At 44.3% G+C, this 18,246-nt stretch overlaps 1 protein-coding gene across 1 annotated transcript in view; it reads left to right on the top strand.

Moving 5' to 3' along the window:
- Nucleotides 1-18,246, top strand: part of LOC106748583 (protein sickie) — a 76,935-nt gene that overhangs the window by 56,138 nt on the left and 2,551 nt on the right. Inside the window, exons 17-20 of the mRNA XM_014627254.1 lie at nt 16,104-16,187; nt 16,304-16,987; nt 17,071-17,603; nt 17,684-18,214. Of these exons, the coding sequence (XP_014482740.1) occupies nt 16,104-16,187; nt 16,304-16,987; nt 17,071-17,603; nt 17,684-18,214 (1,832 nt within the window). The remainder of the gene's footprint in view (nt 1-16,103; nt 16,188-16,303; nt 16,988-17,070; nt 17,604-17,683; nt 18,215-18,246) is intronic.

The raw sequence follows: 18,246 nt of genomic DNA, 5'->3' as shown, positions 1-18,246 counted from the left end.
TTCGGCATAACCGTGTCTTCGTAATATAATTTTATCGCATTAAATTAACAAACACATTTTTCTGAAATTTATTGACGGAGCAACAATGCCTTCTTCTGCCGTGCTCTTTCTTTCGAGCCAGGAAATTGAAGTAAAAACTATACAAGGAAATTAAAAGTCTCTACACGTCCGATATAGTTGAATAATGATTATATTAAAAAAAAAAAAAGAAACGATCTCATTGAATTTCTACAAACAAAACACGGATTCTTGAGGCAAGATTCGCTTTACACTAGATGCCGGCTCGCCTTCATCTCGCTGAATATCGCGATTCTCTAAGTATGCCACATTTCTCTCGCGTTACCTTTACAACACGGTAACCTCTTTGCGATTTTCAGTATCGAGGATGCCCATCCGCAATGAAATCGATCACTGTGAAAATTCGAATTTACATATGAGAATCTTTTTCGCGTTCTAGTTTCAACTGTTACGCATTATAACTGCAACTAATATTGTTTTATTTTATTTTGTTTTACTCGAGAAGAGAGCGCACAGATTGGTCCGTTCTCGCAGAAATCGCGACTTTGAATTGTTTGGATTCATTAATTAGTTAGCATTAGCCAAGTGAAAAGTTATTCTAAACAAAAAATAAGATTATACCGTCATCATTATGTTCCATTACACTCTGGTGTATCCAAAAAATGTATTTCAATGATGCACTTGTAAGAAAGGGGCCTCGTGGAGGCCATGATATCGTGTTCATCGCACTCTTTGATGCACGTATGTACGTATATGGAAGAAATAGAGGGAGCCCGTCGTTTCTAGGAGTCGTGGATTTTTGCGCGTCGTTTAGTTCGCTGTTTCATCGTGCATTCCCGTCGCGTACACCGTCGTCGTCGTCGTTGTCGTTGTAAGCCATCTTCTTCCCGATCTCTCCTCTCCCCTTCTCTGTACCCGCATCACTCTTTCGAACCCTATCGATTGAAAAAATCTCGCAAACATCGCCACCGTATGCAGTTATTGATACGTGGGAAATGTCACAGTAAATGCCTCGGCAAGAATCGAAAGCGATAAATAACTTTCGGACTAGTTAAAGCAACGCGTGCTGTTCTTTTTCTCTTATTAGCTCATACTAAGAAATGTTAAGATCACAAGACACGAACAAAAACACCGCTCCGTTTTGTGCATTCTTTGATCGTGAAAAGAAATCGGATCTTGTCGCCAAAAGTCTCGACGCTAAAATACGGCTGTAGTTTTAGAAGCGATATCCTCACCGTGGAATCACATTCCCGGTTGAACAAATCGCCGTCGGGAATTTACGAAAGCGATTAGGAAACTGAATACTCGACAACCAGGGAAGCAGTTGCGTGAAAAGATTCGGCGCACCTTGTTGCCGATCCCTGTGAGACATTGTCGAAAGAAGCGTGGAGCCGTCGACAATACGAGCCCCGCGATTTATCCGCTTTGTGCAAAAGTCCGAGAATGCCCGAGATTTACAGTCCCGTGTGTAACCCCGCGATTTACGACGATAACGATCGATCTTTTGTCTCGCCTTGAATCATCCTGCGGGAGTATCGTCCGCCACGGTCTATATCGGGATTTCAATTATTCGATAACAATTCAATCTTCATAAAAAAAAAAGAAAAACAAGAAAGCTTAAACTGCTATGTTATTTCCGATCCCCCCCCCCTCCTTCCCCCCTTTATGCTTGGTCAGAGCATCTTGTGGCGCAGCAGTGTTTCTCGATCCAGATAATAAGCAAGATCAATCCTCGTTACGTAATTAGAAACAGAGAGATCATCCATAATCGTTGAAAACGAGCCGGCTAACGGGAATATATCACCGGCCTAGATATCTTATGTGTATACATATGTATACGTAGATATATCCTATTAGCAATTCTAGCTCGTGACGGCATTTTTCTCGCGATATTCATGATCAACGCGCATACTGTTGTGATTAAACCAACGATACAAATCTCTCTCGTTTTCTTTTACTTCATTTACATCTGGCCACACTTTCAAGTTGCACATTAACGTTGTTGTCGAAGGCATTAAATTTTGCTTTATTTTGAGAAGGAGAAAGAGAGAGAGAGAGAGAGACTCCTATATTTAATAAATTTCGTTTAAATATTTTTTTCCTCATCTTTCTCTAACTTTTCTAAACATCCTTCCAAAATTTTAAAATTCGGAAACGGCGTTTCACTAAACGATTAATCAATGTTACATCACATTCATAATAAGATTCCTCAATAATCATTTCTTCGTATCTCCCAAATTCGAATACACTATAATTCAATCGCGGATCCGTCCGTCACCTAGTTAGTAATTCAGGCGCGCATCGGGCTCCTCTTTCTTCTTCTTTCCACACTTCTACGCATTCGATCACGCGACGCATACATTTCCATTAATTAATTTGTACTCTCGAACTAACCGCACCCATACTGTGCACGCCACGACATTATAAAATAGCATATTAATCATCTCGACTAATAATATTATTGGTTTAATTAGATTGAAATATTAAAGATCAACTTGGTACTTAAGAAAAATGTTTATATCCGTTTAATGTGATAATTTTCAAAAAAATATCGAGTCGCCAAATATGAAATTTTTCATCGGGCGTCGATATTTTTATGTGAATCCGTCGAATACTTAATACATTGTCAGTCATCGTGAGGGGAAAGAGAGGCACTCTGGATACATACGTACACGTTACTCGTACGATTCATAAACTTGAGACGAAAGACAGTCTACACCAACCAAGAGCACGCGTGGGAGTTCCGTTAATTCGCAGGACCCGCGAGTGGGAGCGAACTCATTGGCGCGTCCAGTCATAAACTGCAATTATTATTATCCTCGTCCACCCGCGAAACGATATCCAGCAGTCGCGAATGTGCGCTCCCCCTCTCTCTCTCTCTCTCTCTACCAGTCGTAGATTTTCAAAAAAAGAATCGGCAAGCCGTTGTTTTGTCCTTTCTCTTCTTGTTGGTCCTAACGACGTTAGATCCTGCGCCATTGGTCCCCAAGAATCTGGCCCGGATCCTGTGGCCTCTTGTGACGAGGGTACGAATTGTCCCTTTTATCGACACTTTTCCCTAACGTTGAAAATAACGTGAATGATACTTGACTCAAAAGACAGACAGAATTCTAGATGAATAATCTTGACGGGCTGACTAACGCGAAACAAAGACGAAAGGAAGACAGACAAGATTTACAAAGGCGAACGTGCACTCAAGGCGGTCAGCTAATGGCCGATATTAAGAGGAGAGACAAAAGACGAAACAACAGCGTGACTTTTAATAAGCGAGATCGCGGGATTGGTCGACTAGTTGGCTCCAATCAAGTCCCGGGGTCTCCACATCTCCTCGGGGCCTTTGGCCGTGTCCAGACGTGTGCGTCTGTGTGCTGGCCCCATGAATTAAGCTCATCAGCTTCACACGATGAATTACTATTATCGTTACATTTGTCGCTCTCGCTCTCTGAATTTCCTCCGCACTATCTTATCATCGACTTCTTTATGCCGCCGATGCGCGCGCGAGAAAAAAATCAAGACGCACCCGAGAGAGAATGCATTTGTATGCACACGTACAAACGTCGCTCGTTTCGCTAGTGACGTACACCAATTTTACATTCCATCCTGTTGACGGAACTTGCAAAATCGACTGAATGACGTTTTAACCGCGATTGACCTTGACTAGAACAATCGACTTCTAGAAAGAAGAAAAGGACAGAAATACGCACGTTGCGTAGCTAAATCATTCATTGATCGCTCGAAGCCTGCTCGAAGCGGAATTTATCATCGTGACGATATTGCGTCACCCAGAAGTAACCTATCATGCAAATTTCACATAAAAATTTCATGACTGCGATATATTGTCTCGAGATTTAATAATAACGAACGATAATATACAGTGGCTAAAGTATTTGCCGGTATTTCACCTTTATAAAAGGAAATTAATATGCAAAAACATCCGATTCGATGTTTCTCTATCTAGATATTTTCTGATATATTTTTCATGTATCAAGAGTTTAACAGAAGTTAATTAAAACATTTCTAGCTGAAATCTAAAGCTGAGATCACGTACCGTTACGATCGTATCGATACGATCGGAGAGGCGTGACTTTTCGGTCGCCCTTGCACATCGATCATCGATTGAAAAAGCGGAAGACGACGGGACGAAGAGGCAGGTTTTTTGCACAGATTTCGATTCGATAAATTCCGATTTGCTCTGCTTGTACCGCGGGATCGTCGACTCGTCGTCTATTTGCGGTTTCTTGCCACTTGCAGCAGTAGGTAGTACCGGTGGCATTCGGTGGCGGAGCACACCACTGTGATTTATGACAGTGGTTTTACCCGACGGGTTCTCTTAATCCTGTACGGCATCCCTCTGCGTTTTGACGTTTACGTTGAGTCGCGATCCGTCGTGATACGCCGTGATACGCCGTGATACACCATGATACTCCGTACTTATCGTGCTCGGAAGACAATAAATCGCGCGTTAATAATGAACTCCGCGCGCCTAATCTGTTCCCTGTCACTTAGATAAAATATTACGACATCTTTAAAGGCGCTTAAACAAAACACCAACGATTGTTCTATGATAATACAAAAGTTACGACTAACCAATTATATAGATAATCATGGAATGATAATCAGATTTTTCGCTGCTCGGACAACAATCTGCCGGTCTCACGCGAAATCGCTATTCCGACGAAATAATTGCAGACTCTCGGCAACGACGTAATTCCTCGACACGCGGCACGCGTCGCGAAAGAGTTCCGCGATTTATTTTTGGGGCATGACGAAAGCGTGCACGTAATTGCACCATGTTGATTATCCAAGTGCGAGAGCATCCATATCAAATAAAGATGCAACCGCGTGCAACGGAATTATTGGGCTTTTTGAGTACTTAGGAAAACCCCGCAATTTCTACCTTGCATATATCCCTTCAACTTTATAAACATGCAGAAAAGAAGTAGCATTCTAACGAGGTAAGATGCTCGTAACGTATCGACGTTCCCGTCGATATTAATATTTATGAGCCAATCATAAAGAATCACCAATCGAAAGAGAGAGAGAGAGAGAGAGGGAGGAGTAAAAAAAAGACAGAGCGCACCTGCGTCACGTGTGTGTGTGCACGCGAGGGACAAGGCCTCGTGGCCGCGGGCACGGTTTTACGACTAGTAAGAGGGAAGGGGGGGAAGGTACGCGAGACGGGGAGCTTCCTTCGTGCGGTACGCACGTGATGTGCGTGTCCGACTTTTATTTGTCTTTAACGACCGCTATCTTGCACTCGCCTGCTTTTCTCTTTTTTCTCCTTCCTTCCTACCACGCGCATCACATCTTTTCTCACAAAGGATAAACTTATACATTTTGTCTCGCTACTTACTGTATCTACAGAATGAGTGAAAACCACGTTCGTCTTTCATTTTCATGCGACATCGTTTGAAATGGATGACAAATAAATACTATCTTCTCTCCTTTTCTACCTCGAATATATAAGCGCGACTGCTCATATATTGTACAAGTATCGATTCGTTATCGCTCGACTATGAAATTTCTTCTTGTAAAATTAAAATTACATCGTTTAATAATTTATGAATGAAATTTGGCGAAAACTGTATTCTTGCTCATCTTCCAAGATCCCTGATTGTCCAGGTATTGGTCGGCTCGATTTGCATCCCGGAAGCTGCTGCGCTCGAGAGATTACCGCGGATATCTTGTAGCCGTGCAGTAAAGTCGAGCGCAAAATGAGAAATCGTAAAGGCAAAATGAACCACGTTGAAATAGAGAGTGGAGGAAGAGGGAAGGACGGTAGGGGGCTTAATAACCGCTAATTATCGGACGGCGAAAGGTCCGCCAATAACTGGACTTTTCTACTTGCAATTCTTTACGCACGAGCTGCGCATTTTCTCGCTCTCTCTCTCTCTCTCTCTCTATATATATATATATAGGCATTTATATATATAGGTATTTACATACCTATTCGGTTACGGACCATTCGATTCGCCACGCGCAAATATTGAATGAGGAAATATTCAAGGAATGCAAGTGTTTCAAATATACGAGATGTTAAAAAAAGCATTCAACATTCATATGATAGATAGCACACACCATACTGCATAAAAAAATCTTAGTAAACATAGGTCGAAAACTCAATCGTTTCTAAGATATAAACAATTTTGTATTATATTTAATAATTGGTATGATGACTAACTTATTGGCTTCCACATGTCGCATGCGACATGAAAAGAGAGAATAGTTTTTCCATATCTTTATTTCGATATTTGCAGATATTCTAAGTGTCCTCCTTCCATTTCTATACACGTCTGGCATCTTCTTACAAAATCGCGAACTATATAAATGATAACTGAACGATTGTCGGTGAAATCTCTAAAGTATAAAGTCTAAAATATATGTGGAAATTGAATGAGGACATTCAGAACGTGGTTTGTAAATATCGAAGTAAATCTGCACGTTGCATGCGACACGTGCAATAAATCAGTCGTGATACCAATATATAAAATTGTATCTCATAAACAATTGAGTTTTCGACCTATGTTTACTGAAACTTTCTTACTCAATATGTGTATTATCTACTATAAGAATACTGAGTGCCTTTTTAACACCTTAAACATAAAAGGAATGCTATTCAATTAAACCTTTGAACGATAGGTCGACAGGAAACTACGGTGTTTTTATTTTGTAACTCTACGAACTACAATAGCCGAGTTACCATAAATGCTTGCTGAACTTATCGATTCTATTATTTATTATTGATGTATAAACGATATCAAATCCGAAATGAGAATAAATGTGAAACTACCGAAGAAAAATACAGATAAATCTTGAAAAATGTCTTTTAGTGTGTTTGGTAAAAAATTTGCATGGCAAAAAAATTATTGGGATTCTTTGTAAAAATTAATTTTGCTTCATTTTCTTTTCATGTATTCTGATTTTGTGGCACGGTCGGCCTCACAATAGCGATCACGAAGAGTTCTCTTTTGCCCGTGGCTCTTGAGCCGTGTCGACCTCGTCGTTTCCCAACGGAGGGCCATATATTATTCGCAGGACGTTTCACGTCCGTCCGAGTATCCTTCCTGCGCAACGTTAATTGAATCGTGCGCGTTTCGAAATGCCGGTAAATAATATAATTGCCCATTTCTGCATATGCATGTGCGCCGGTCTGTATTGTCCCTAAAGAAAGAGTCACGTCACGCTGGAGTTGGAAATGCAGAGATCTATATTGCTTCTCCTCATTCTGTTCTTCTTACTATATTGAGATAAAAACATAGTTATTTTCGGGGACAGCAAATCTTTTTTTATTTTAATCACAAAAATAGTAGTAGCAACATCTATGTAAGGTTATTATCACTAACACTGTAGTAAAAGTGTACTATAAAAATAGTTCTCCTGACTACTTTTGGTTAAAATGAAGAAAAGGATATTGTTGTCCCTGAAAATAATTATATTTTTCTCTCAGTATATAAAAGACATATAAAAAACTGAATATCTCATCGTGCTGATGCGATTAAAGGAAAAATAATCACGAAAACGGTATGGACTTTTGAAAGTCAGCCTCTTCAAAAATATTTATCGACAATTTGATATGTCGTCACATCCATCATCTCATTACTGCTCATTTACGCCTGTAAGCGTAGTAAATCGTTTGTAATGTCCCTCGCTATATTATACGCGCCTACGAGATCTACGAGCCGCATTAAGACTGAAAAAGTGAGCGATGGTCGGTCGACTTCATACTAACCGATGAGATGAACTTTGATTACGTGAAGAACAACGTGTACACAACGTGCTCCCTCGCGTTGCACGCATGGTTAATAAGTAAATTCAAACGTGTAGTAAAATAGTGTTTATGCTAATCGTTCGCTGCGACGCCACGACAGATGACGAAAAGAACTTTCGGGATGTTTCATTCCACATCACAATGACGTAACACGTCTTTAAAATGAAAAAACTCCCAACTTATATCTATGTGAACCTTTCTTTTTAGTCCAAAGATATTAGTTGGCAGAAAGATAGAGTGTATTTCTTTAGCCGTTATCCTGCAACTTTTCTAATATCCAATGTGACACAAAATCTGAATTTTGAAATAAATATGCAGAGAGAGAGGAAGAGTAGGGGAAGGGGGAATGAGTTCATACACACACATCGTATAATTGACGGGCGACTGATTATCCGTATGACTACCCATCAAATTACAAGTTCACGAGCGCAATAACGTAAATTAATCGATTCGTTAACATTTCCGCCTGATGTAATTTTCATAGAGCACTGCCTGAATTTCCACTTTATCGAGCGATTCAATTAGCCGTTACGATATATATGAAATGTGATCGCTTCGCTTCGTTTAGTTGAAACATCACGACACTCGATATCGCTCGTGCCTCGCCAGATGGTCTTAATTATTACTACGCGTTTCCGATGCGCATCTTGAGATGATGTTGCTGCCAGAAGACTCTTTATCGCGCCACACTCGTCACTCGCGATAAGTCAATACGCGTCGGATGATTCCAGGTCGATCTGGGTCATCGGGTCTTATTATAGCATCTGCCTTGGGCGAGCGTTAATCCTCCCGTGGTTCATCGAATGATGAATCCTTCAATTCGGGCGAATCTTCTTCTCTATTATCGTCGTCCGACGCATTTCATCTTGACATATTTTAACTTACACATTACAACGTTATAATATGAACAAATAGAATGCGAACAGCCGTAATGTAAATACTTATTCATACTGGGATTTTCCTACTCACTCCTCTCGAGCAATTAGAATCCCGAGAGTGTTTAGTAGAGTTGGAGAATGTTACGTCATCGAGAGCCTCGAGACCCAATTCCGTTATCAATCCTGCTGTTACAACAGCTGCTGTTAGGCACGACCTCACATCTGTGATCTCCTCGAAACTGCCAGGCGATGAAATAGCATGAGTCAGTGTTGGTCAGTATCCCATCGTGTCGGTAAAGTGAATTTTCAGCGCGTGTTTAAAAAGGCGATTATTTGCCAAAATCTGATCGTTGAAAGAAAATTCATCCGCGAAAAGAGAGTGTAAATAACTGGTATCAGAGGGATTAGCTCGCCTTTGCATCTATTCCTAGATGTATCGACACATATCCAAACGAACGATTCCGAAACGCAAATAATGAATTATTCATATAGAAATTCCGACGTCAACTCGAATCGACGAAACTTTACCTGAAACTATGCCAAGGACACGAAGATGCATCGAAAGATCGCGATAATTGAGTAACTTGAAAATTTCGCATCTCTATGAGGTAATACACGCGTTTCGATGCAGTCAACCGAGACACTTCTCAAAATGAAAGAACAAAACGACGCGCGTTTCTCTCTCGGAAACGTGTGAAGCCCCAGAGAAGTTGTTCGCATGCTACATCTTGCTCGCGATGTGCGCGTCTTTACACGTCTGTTCTCCGCGCGAAAGGGACAGAATTCCTGATGTGTGTTCGCGTCGCGTGCACGACGGTTATGCGACCATAAGATCGCGCGGCAGGCCGCGTGCCGTCTACCGTTCCGACTCCGAGGAGTTGCTGAAGGAGGCAGGTGGCCCTTACGCTTTACCGCGCCTTTCCAACTTCCGGGTGGTCGGCGAGGACGCGCAGCAGGTGCCAAGGTGGGCTGACCTCGGCCGAGACCAGCCGTCGATAGAGAACTACGGGACCCTGCGCGTCGGCAAGTCACGAGATCTCCAGGAATCGCGAATAATCACTCTCGAGACATTCTCGAAGAGCGCCCTGCGGGACAGCAACTCGAGAAACGGCGCTCGCAACGACCTAGTCGAGGAACGTACGAGGGAAGCGTGTGGAAAGATCGATCGCACAAAGGATCACCGAGCCACCGATGACAATTATGGATGGAAGCCTCAAATTCGTTACGACTGGAAAGAGTTACGCGCCGACGACCGGCAAGTTTACGAGACGACGCGGAACGACCTGGTTCCTACCCTGAAGCCCTTCTGCGTCGTCGGTAGAACCTCTCGAGAGAACGATATCGATAGCAAGCGTTTGGATTTACGCGACAATTCCGTGGAAAATGTTGATAAGCGCTCGACAAAAGGTCTCCGAGACAATCGCGTTCCGGCGAACGATGGCGGCTCTGACAAATTAACGAGCGGCCGAGAGCTGCGGAATGTCAAGAATGATGTTACGAGCAGCTCGAAGAGTAATTCGAGAAACGAGCCTTCTAAAGAACGAGGGCTACCCGTTTACGCGGTACCGTTTACCAAGTCCAGACGGGAACGTCGAATGGTCGTTTCGGACAGTAATTACGTTCCCAGCGGCGATCTCTATCGCACCACGGCCAAGTATATTGAGGACATTAACAGAAACCTCGCGGAGATCGACAAGAGCTACGAGCAGCTGAAGACGAATCCAAGAACGTACGGCGTGATCAACAAAATCGCCAAAGACGCGTCGACAGTGGATGCCGAACGCAATCTCTTTGGCTATACCCGCAAGAGGGACATGGCGCCCATGCCGCCCATTGTCGTCAGCGCCGACGTGGACGACACGGTTGTCGAGGACAACCTTCGCAGGCCAAATTCCCGAGGTAAGCTACCACCCAAAGTGCTGCCTAGATCCTCCTCCATCGAGAACACGTCCAGACACTCGACTGGATCCACCACCGCTTCTTCCAGCAAATCCACAGAATCCTTATACGCGATCAGCGAATCCTTGACGGAATCGTCGAAAACCGAGGAAACTCCTCGGCAAGAATCGGATCCAGCCTGGACTTGTCAGCTACTGAACACGTCGGAAAGAGGTATCTCGCAGACTCGCTATCTAAAGGACGGCGGAGATACCCCAGCTGAGAGCGGGATCATCGACGTGAAACGCGGCGATCGGAGCGCCGAAAGCGCAGAGTCCAAAGACGAGACGTCCTCGACGGATGACGACCCTTCGAGGACTCGTCCCGCCTCGGAGCGATTACCGGTCACCAGTGCGATTCGCAGGAATCGCTCTCGAGTCGACCGAGAAACGGCGGACGGAAAGAGATCGGTCAAGCAGATGCGATCAGTGGAGGATCGTCGATGCGGCACTTTACCTTCGAGGAAACCCAGAATCTCCGCTCAGAGGCCGCTTCACAAGTCCAGCGAGGATATCCTCGACGGCGAGAAAACCTCCCGCGACCATTTGCAGCAGAGGTATTGCTCGAGCACTGTCGACGTCAGTCGCGGAGGAGCGAGCGTCGACGAGGACCGACGAGGTCCTGTTTACACGGTCGACGCCACCGAGATGATACTGAAGGGACAGCTGGAGCGATCCGGTTATACACGGGATTACTTTACCGTACATCATCTCTTCGACTCCGAGAAGAAAGAGGATAAAGTCCAACCGCACGGCGGTTTCGCCACTTTGCCCAGACGAGGGAATCTTTCGAAGGATCAACCCGATCCCGTCAGAAGATTTTCTGGAAACGGACCGACCCTGGAACCGCTCTACGAACACGCGGTTAGCGATCCAGTGAAACCACGAGGAATTCAGAACGTGATACCCTGGTGGGAGCTGGCCACTAGGAAGTACAGGCATCGCAGTTGCCCATCCTTGCAGGTAAATTGGGTTAGAAGCGGTGGGTCGCGCCAACCGGGGACAGTCGACAGGTGTGTCGAGATTGCGGTCGTGCCTCGCCTCGTCGCGAGTTTAGATCAATAGCTCCCAACGCGAGAGCTAGAAATGCAGGAAATTGATCGAGTAGGCGGATATTCTTTCTTTTATTTTCATTTTTATAACATTTATGACGAGATATTATAGTCAGTGAGAGAGGGTAGGGGAGGGGGGAGAGAGAGAGAGAATTCAATTCACGAGGTGCGTATTTTCACTTTCACGAATCCGCTCGTGTAAAGTGAAATCAGATGATATAATTAGAGGTACATCGCGATATCAGATTTTACGCCGCAAACATCGGTTCGTCATGTATGATGACGTTACGAGAGATTAATTTCACGAAACGGACAGTATGCGATAAATATGGCTTTTGCAGCATCTCATTGCTTCGGCAAGAGCCACGCGACAGCCTTCCCGCTAATCGACCTTCACGTGTAATCGCAACTCATCGAAACGGAAGATAAAAAGATATATTTCGCGCGTCGAATCGTCGTACAAATGGATCGATCCGACTGCAGTGACTCCGAACGATTATAGCAGTGCACCGATGTGATTTGTTCTGCCGCGGGAAGATAGGGCAATGTACGAGAACGGTCGATATAATCATAATAAATTCGATAATCAGCCCTCGTCGTCGAAATTGAATTCGTCGGTGCATTAGAAAGACGACGGCAACATAATGTAGCGTGGGTCGACCACTCGTGGTCTCGATTGAATAATTACGCGCGCATACTTCGGCGCTCTTTGTGATTTTTATTCTACACCGACAACGAGACTCTTGTCAATTGGAGTCGCAAATGTGACGTTGTGTGTGTCTCACGTAATCACGTAAATCACAGCAAATATAACTTACGCATATGCGCGCATATCGGTGAGAAATTCTGTTTTCTTTTTGTTTTCGTGTTGAATGTTTAAGTAAATCCCCTTCGGGATACCTTCAAATATTTTGGGACTTCAGCTCCGAGATTTTCCTCTCGAAAAGGAATTCCTTGAAAAAAGATATTTCCCTTGGAAAGAGAAGAAACATTTCTTAGAAACGTAGGTAGTCCTAGCGATACAATTTTCGTGAAACGACCCTACTTCCCTCACAGAGATTTGTGGTGGACCGTTGTGTCGTAGACTTTATTTTATAGTATTCCCACGCGGAACAGAGATTTATGCGTCTCTCAAGTTACATTTTCGGTCGAACACATTTTCCTATAGAGTTTTCGGACGAAATCCCCTCTCTGTTTTTCTTTCCTTTTTCTTATTTTTCTTTATAATCAATTATGCCTCGATATTGCGATCGTAATAACTTATCCGAATTAAATGGGGCGCGAAGTGCAATCGCTGATTACCCGGATGCAGCGAGGCTCGTTAAACACACTTTAAGAAAAGTCTTGAAACAAAAGGGTTAAGACCGTTGCTCTCCCCATCCCAAGATCTTACGTATCTGCACGCATGATGCACACAATGTTCCAAGATTGAACATTAGAAACGGAGAAAAGTATTTCGCGCAAAATACAGTCTGTTCCACAAGAAAGTATACGGTAGCATATCGAGAATATATGACTTAAAAAAAATGACTTTAGTATATTAAAGTAGATACAAAAAGATATTGCACAATTACTTAATAATGGGTCCAGTCGCCTCCATTGTTAATTTTAGCTTGACACGCTTCTTGGCATGCTTTCGACTAATTTTTAGCATATTCAAGTGGTAAAGAGCGCCGTAACTTTCTGATTCTAGTCGACAATTGCTTAAGAGTAAAGATAGATTTCTCTCTTAGTTTGTGCTTTATGTAAGACCACACATTTTCAATTGGATTCGCATCTGGGGACAATGCAGACCAATCCATTGTAATGATGCAATTTTCATCTTTCCATCCTGTGCAGAGGATGTTTGGGGACGTTATCTTCCTGAAGCTTCCAATTGTTTTTATTTTTTCCATAAAATTTCTCAAATATGGATCTTAAACATAGATGCTTAACTGTCCGCTGGATGATCTTATTACTTGAGACCGATCAGGCTTTTCGTATAGGTAACCATGCCCAAAAAGAAGCTTCGTTTATGAAGATAACGTTGTCCCAATCTTTACTCAAATTTTCATGAGCCCGTGCAACTCGTCTTGTGACATGTTTTTGTGTCAAAAGAGGCTTTTTAATTGTGGAATGATATTTTACGTTCGATTCATATAAACGACGTCTTATGGTATTTATTCCAACATTTATACCCTTTTCACGAAGTTAATTCCGAGCTTAGCGCAATATTAGCGTAGAGTTTCGTTCAAACAGACAAATGATCGTCTTGTCCTCTCTCGACGTCGACGCACGGGTTAAGCCTCTTCCTAGCAAATCGCCAACATTCCCTACTTCTTTGTACTGTTTTGCCCACTTCTGAACAAATGACTTTGACTTTCTAACCACTTTTGAAGCCTGAGCATACGTTAATTTTGGTCCTTTTACATGTAAAACTAAAAATACTGCCTCGTAACGTTTGAAATACTTTGCACCCATTTTGAAAATTTCCATTTTAATCAATTGTAACATCGGAATGACAACAAAGCGTATACTGTGCAAATACACTCCAAGCTTTCCAATGTCATAAAGTAAATGACGCTACAGCCAACCGTTTTATCTTAAGGCCGTATATTTTCTTGTGGAACAGACTGTAGTTGCGGGAAGTTTGCGATCGCGGAATCCGAATAGTCAGAAGACCTAGAAGGTCGCTGATGCGATAAATCAGCTATAGGATAGGTCCGACTTGTGAAATTTAACAGCTTCTTACAAGTGCTGCACGTAGCTACTAAGCACTTCAACTTTTTTTTTGTAAATCAATCTAACACATCCTTCAATTTTCATCAAGTACTGACAATGTTACCATAAAAATCGATAATTAGAAATTATAAAATTAGAAATTATATTATCGATAATTAGAAATTATATTATATTATATTAATTATAGACAAGTGTAATGCATACCGAGACAATACATGTTATTCTACAATTGTAATTTCCTCTTATCAAAATGTGCAAATGTTTATATTTTTTGCGCGCAAGATTTATTTCCACTCGCAATATATTCGTGTCTCGAATTTTTCACGCGGCGTTGAAACCACCTGTAGCATTTCGCTGAGAAGAATCACACTTCTGCGGCCTGGGAACTGTTAGCCCAGTTAGCTCGGGTCGTAACGCTCCGAAGATTATGCCGTGTTCACGACGTACATTATCCCCGATGTTCCCACCAACTTGCCTCAGTATAATCGCTCGAGCAGAAAGGAGGGTGAGGGCCCAGCATCACATGCTTAATAATTAACGTTACAAGGATTCATTTTCAGGGCCAAGGTCTCCACTTTAAATTTCACATCCCACGTTTTCCACCAGCCGACATTTTCCCCTTGCGCGCGACTATTTCGTCTAAATATTTTGTTACCGCCTCACCGCACCGAGAACATAAACGCGTGAAAATGATCAAAATCTCTCAATGTGTACCTATCTCTTTTTGATTTCAACATAGGCTGTACTTCTTGTTTATTATAGATCTTTTTTTTTATTTTGCCTTCTTTCTTTTTTCGAATAAAATATTCAGTCGCAGAATTCGAGGCGTCAAAAGTTGGAAATATCGACCGTGTTACGCCCGCGGTCCTTCTTGTAACGCACCGGCGCTCACCCGATGCTTTCCCTGGAGAACAAGGCGCATCACTGTACACTGAGCGCGCGATGCATTTTGCTCGGCACGTGCGTTTTTGCCGCAGGCTTCCGGTCCAGTTTTTAGTCTCGTCCTCGGCCGACCCTTCGTTAAACTCGACAACGAGGCGAAACCGAGACTTTTCCTCGCGAGTGAAAGGATACTTTTCTCTTCTTTGTTATTGTAATAGGTTAAACTCAAAAATACTGAGATTGCGTGCCGATAATTATAAGTTCGGTCTTTCATCATTTCGTGAACCTTGAAAAAAAACGAATTTCTGTATTCTACGTGTGATTATATATAATTCCTTCCCCCCAAAGTTTACGAAGATTTAAAATATCTATATCGAAGCCGAAACTAGAGTCGTCGGCCGACCGAGAGATTTTAAATATCCTGGGCTGTCAGAGTTCGCGTCGGGAATGATTTCGTGTCGCGCGTTCAAGTAATAAGATGAAACAATAAAAGAGAATTACGTGCGCTGTTAGCGCGGTGCATAGTTCCTCCTGAATCGTACGCGAGAGCGCGACTACCGGATTGCACCCACACGCTCATCCTCCTCTCAACTCCCATTGATTTCTTTGTGCACGATCCTGACGAAACTCCACGCTCGTTCCGCAAGAAAGAAAAGAGACACCGTCGTTTTAGAATTTGACGATCGGCCGCGCGATATTTCCGCGGAAACAATGGCTGACTCAGGCCGATCGAGATTTAAGGTCGCACCCGATTGAAGAGATCTCCTCCGTGATAACGGGATAGACATCGAAGCAAGTTCGATGACCGAAGACTCCCACGTAAGAAGGGCTGATGTTTCTGTTTCAGGCACACGTGGTCTCAGCTTTCGAGCAGTCATTATCCAACATGACCCAGAGATTGCAACAGCTCACAGCTACAGCTGAGAAAAAGGTAAGATGTTCGCGGTATGACGGAATTTCCTCGAGAATTTGTACTCTCTCTTCTCACCAAGGAGGGAAATAAACTTCGGTTTACGCGAGTTTACGCGATTCTGCGCGATTCTCCAGGATTCCGAGCTTCAGGAGCTACGAGAGACTATAGAGAGGCTACGCAAACAGAGCGCCGAAGCCGGACTGAACAACGGACCGACCGCCAACAACGGTCGCCGTCACACCCTGGGCGATTCCGAGTCCGGCACTACCGGCTGCACTGGCAACAACAACAACAACAACAACCACCACCACCATCATCATCATCATCATCAGGGTGCATCGATGGCCAGGCAACTATCCGCGGATAGCGTGACATCGTTGAATTCGCTGAGTAGCGCCTGCTCAGCCAGCAGCAGTCACCACAAGAAGAAGGGTTGGTTGCGCAGCTCCTTCTCCAAAGCGTTCTCGAGATCGCGCAAAAATCGTCATGGCTCGGTGTCGGACGCCGAGGACTGCAAGGAGAGCGCCGGCGGCGACTTGAGCGCTCCGAACAGTCCCAGACTGCCGACAGCTTCGAAGCACGAGTCGTCGAGGGGACGCGAAGCCGCACGGAGCAACGGTCAGAAGTCGCCGGAACACGAGAATCCTCTGTCGGGAAGCAAGAGCAGCTCAGCTTTGTACAAGAAAGAGGACGAGGATGTGGACGAGCTGAAGAAACAACTGAGGGAAAAGGACCTGGTGCTCACGGACATTAGACTCGAGGCCCTCTCCTCGGCGCATCAGTTGGAGTCTTTAAAAGATACGGTCATCAAGATGAGGGTGAGTGAGAGGATCTCCCTCTCCGCGCGATTTCTCTGTGATAACAACACCCGATCGATCGATGAAAGTTTCGTTTCTTTCAGAACGAGATGTTAAACCTGAAGCAAAATAACGAACGTCTGCAACGACTGGTAACCTCCAAGTCTCTCACTTCGTCACAGTCCTCGCTGCCTAGCGATCCGGACCGGCGCTTCAGCATGACTGAGGTGGCGTCGAGCGTCGCGGCTTTATCGAACGGCGACGCCAGTTCCACGGCCGACCAATTAGAGGACCTCAACGTCCCGGAACACACTGTGGTGCCGTCGAGCTCGACGTCCGCCGAACCGGTCCTCGAACAGGACACGGATGGCAAAAGGATCAACGTGGCCGTCTACCTTGGCAGCGAGAAGAACTTCAACTACAACCTAATCACCGGCGGTTCTACCGATGGTAGCCTGGGTGAGCCGCCTCATTGCGTGATCGCTAACGTATGCATCAGTAACAAGACCAGCTGGGACGCGCTGGACTCCACTGTGAGACGTTGCTTCAAGGAATACGTCTCCAGAGTGGATCCCGTGACGAATCTGGGCCTCGGTGTCGAATGCGTCGCCGCGTATCACCTCGGCGAAGCCTCCAGGTTGGTATCCTCCTCGCGCAAATAAGACTGCATAACTGAGAGTAAAAAGAAATCTCTATACATTTCCCCCCTCCTCGCAGATGCACCACCGATTCTCAGCATCCCGAACTGTTACCCTGTGGTTACCTGATCGGCCACGTGAAAACTATCTACTTGGTGCTGTCGGGTTACTCTTGGCTCGCGGTAGACACTCTGATACCGCGTTCTATCGTTCAACGACTCATCTCTCTGCTGACCGAGCATCGCAGGGTGATTCTGTGCGGTCCGAGTGGCACCGGTAAGAGCTACCTGGCTGGAAAACTGGCGCACGCTCTGGTCGACACAGATAATGATACCAAAGACGCCGCCGCTGTTGCGACCTTCAATGTAGATCATAAATCTAGCAAGGAATTGCGTCAGTATCTCGCCCACATCGCCGAGAGGTGCGATTCTAATGCTGCCGATGAACTGCCGAGGGTCATCATTCTAGAGAATCTCCAGCACGCCGCGTCCCTCGGCGAGTTATTCAGCGGACTTTTAGGAACCAGGCATTCTTCGTGTCCCGCAATTATCGGCACCATGAGCCAGGCTACCTGCAGTACTACCAATCTACAGTTGCATCACAACTTTAGGTATGTGTCAGCCTTTGTTAAACTATCAACCA

This window comes from Dinoponera quadriceps, unplaced genomic scaffold, assembly GCF_001313825.1.
Source record: "Dinoponera quadriceps isolate SergipeBrazil2010 unplaced genomic scaffold, ASM131382v1 scaffold2791, whole genome shotgun sequence".
Taxonomy (NCBI): Eukaryota; Metazoa; Arthropoda; class Insecta; order Hymenoptera; family Formicidae; genus Dinoponera; species Dinoponera quadriceps.
This window is presented reverse-complemented; position numbering and strand designations above follow the sequence as displayed.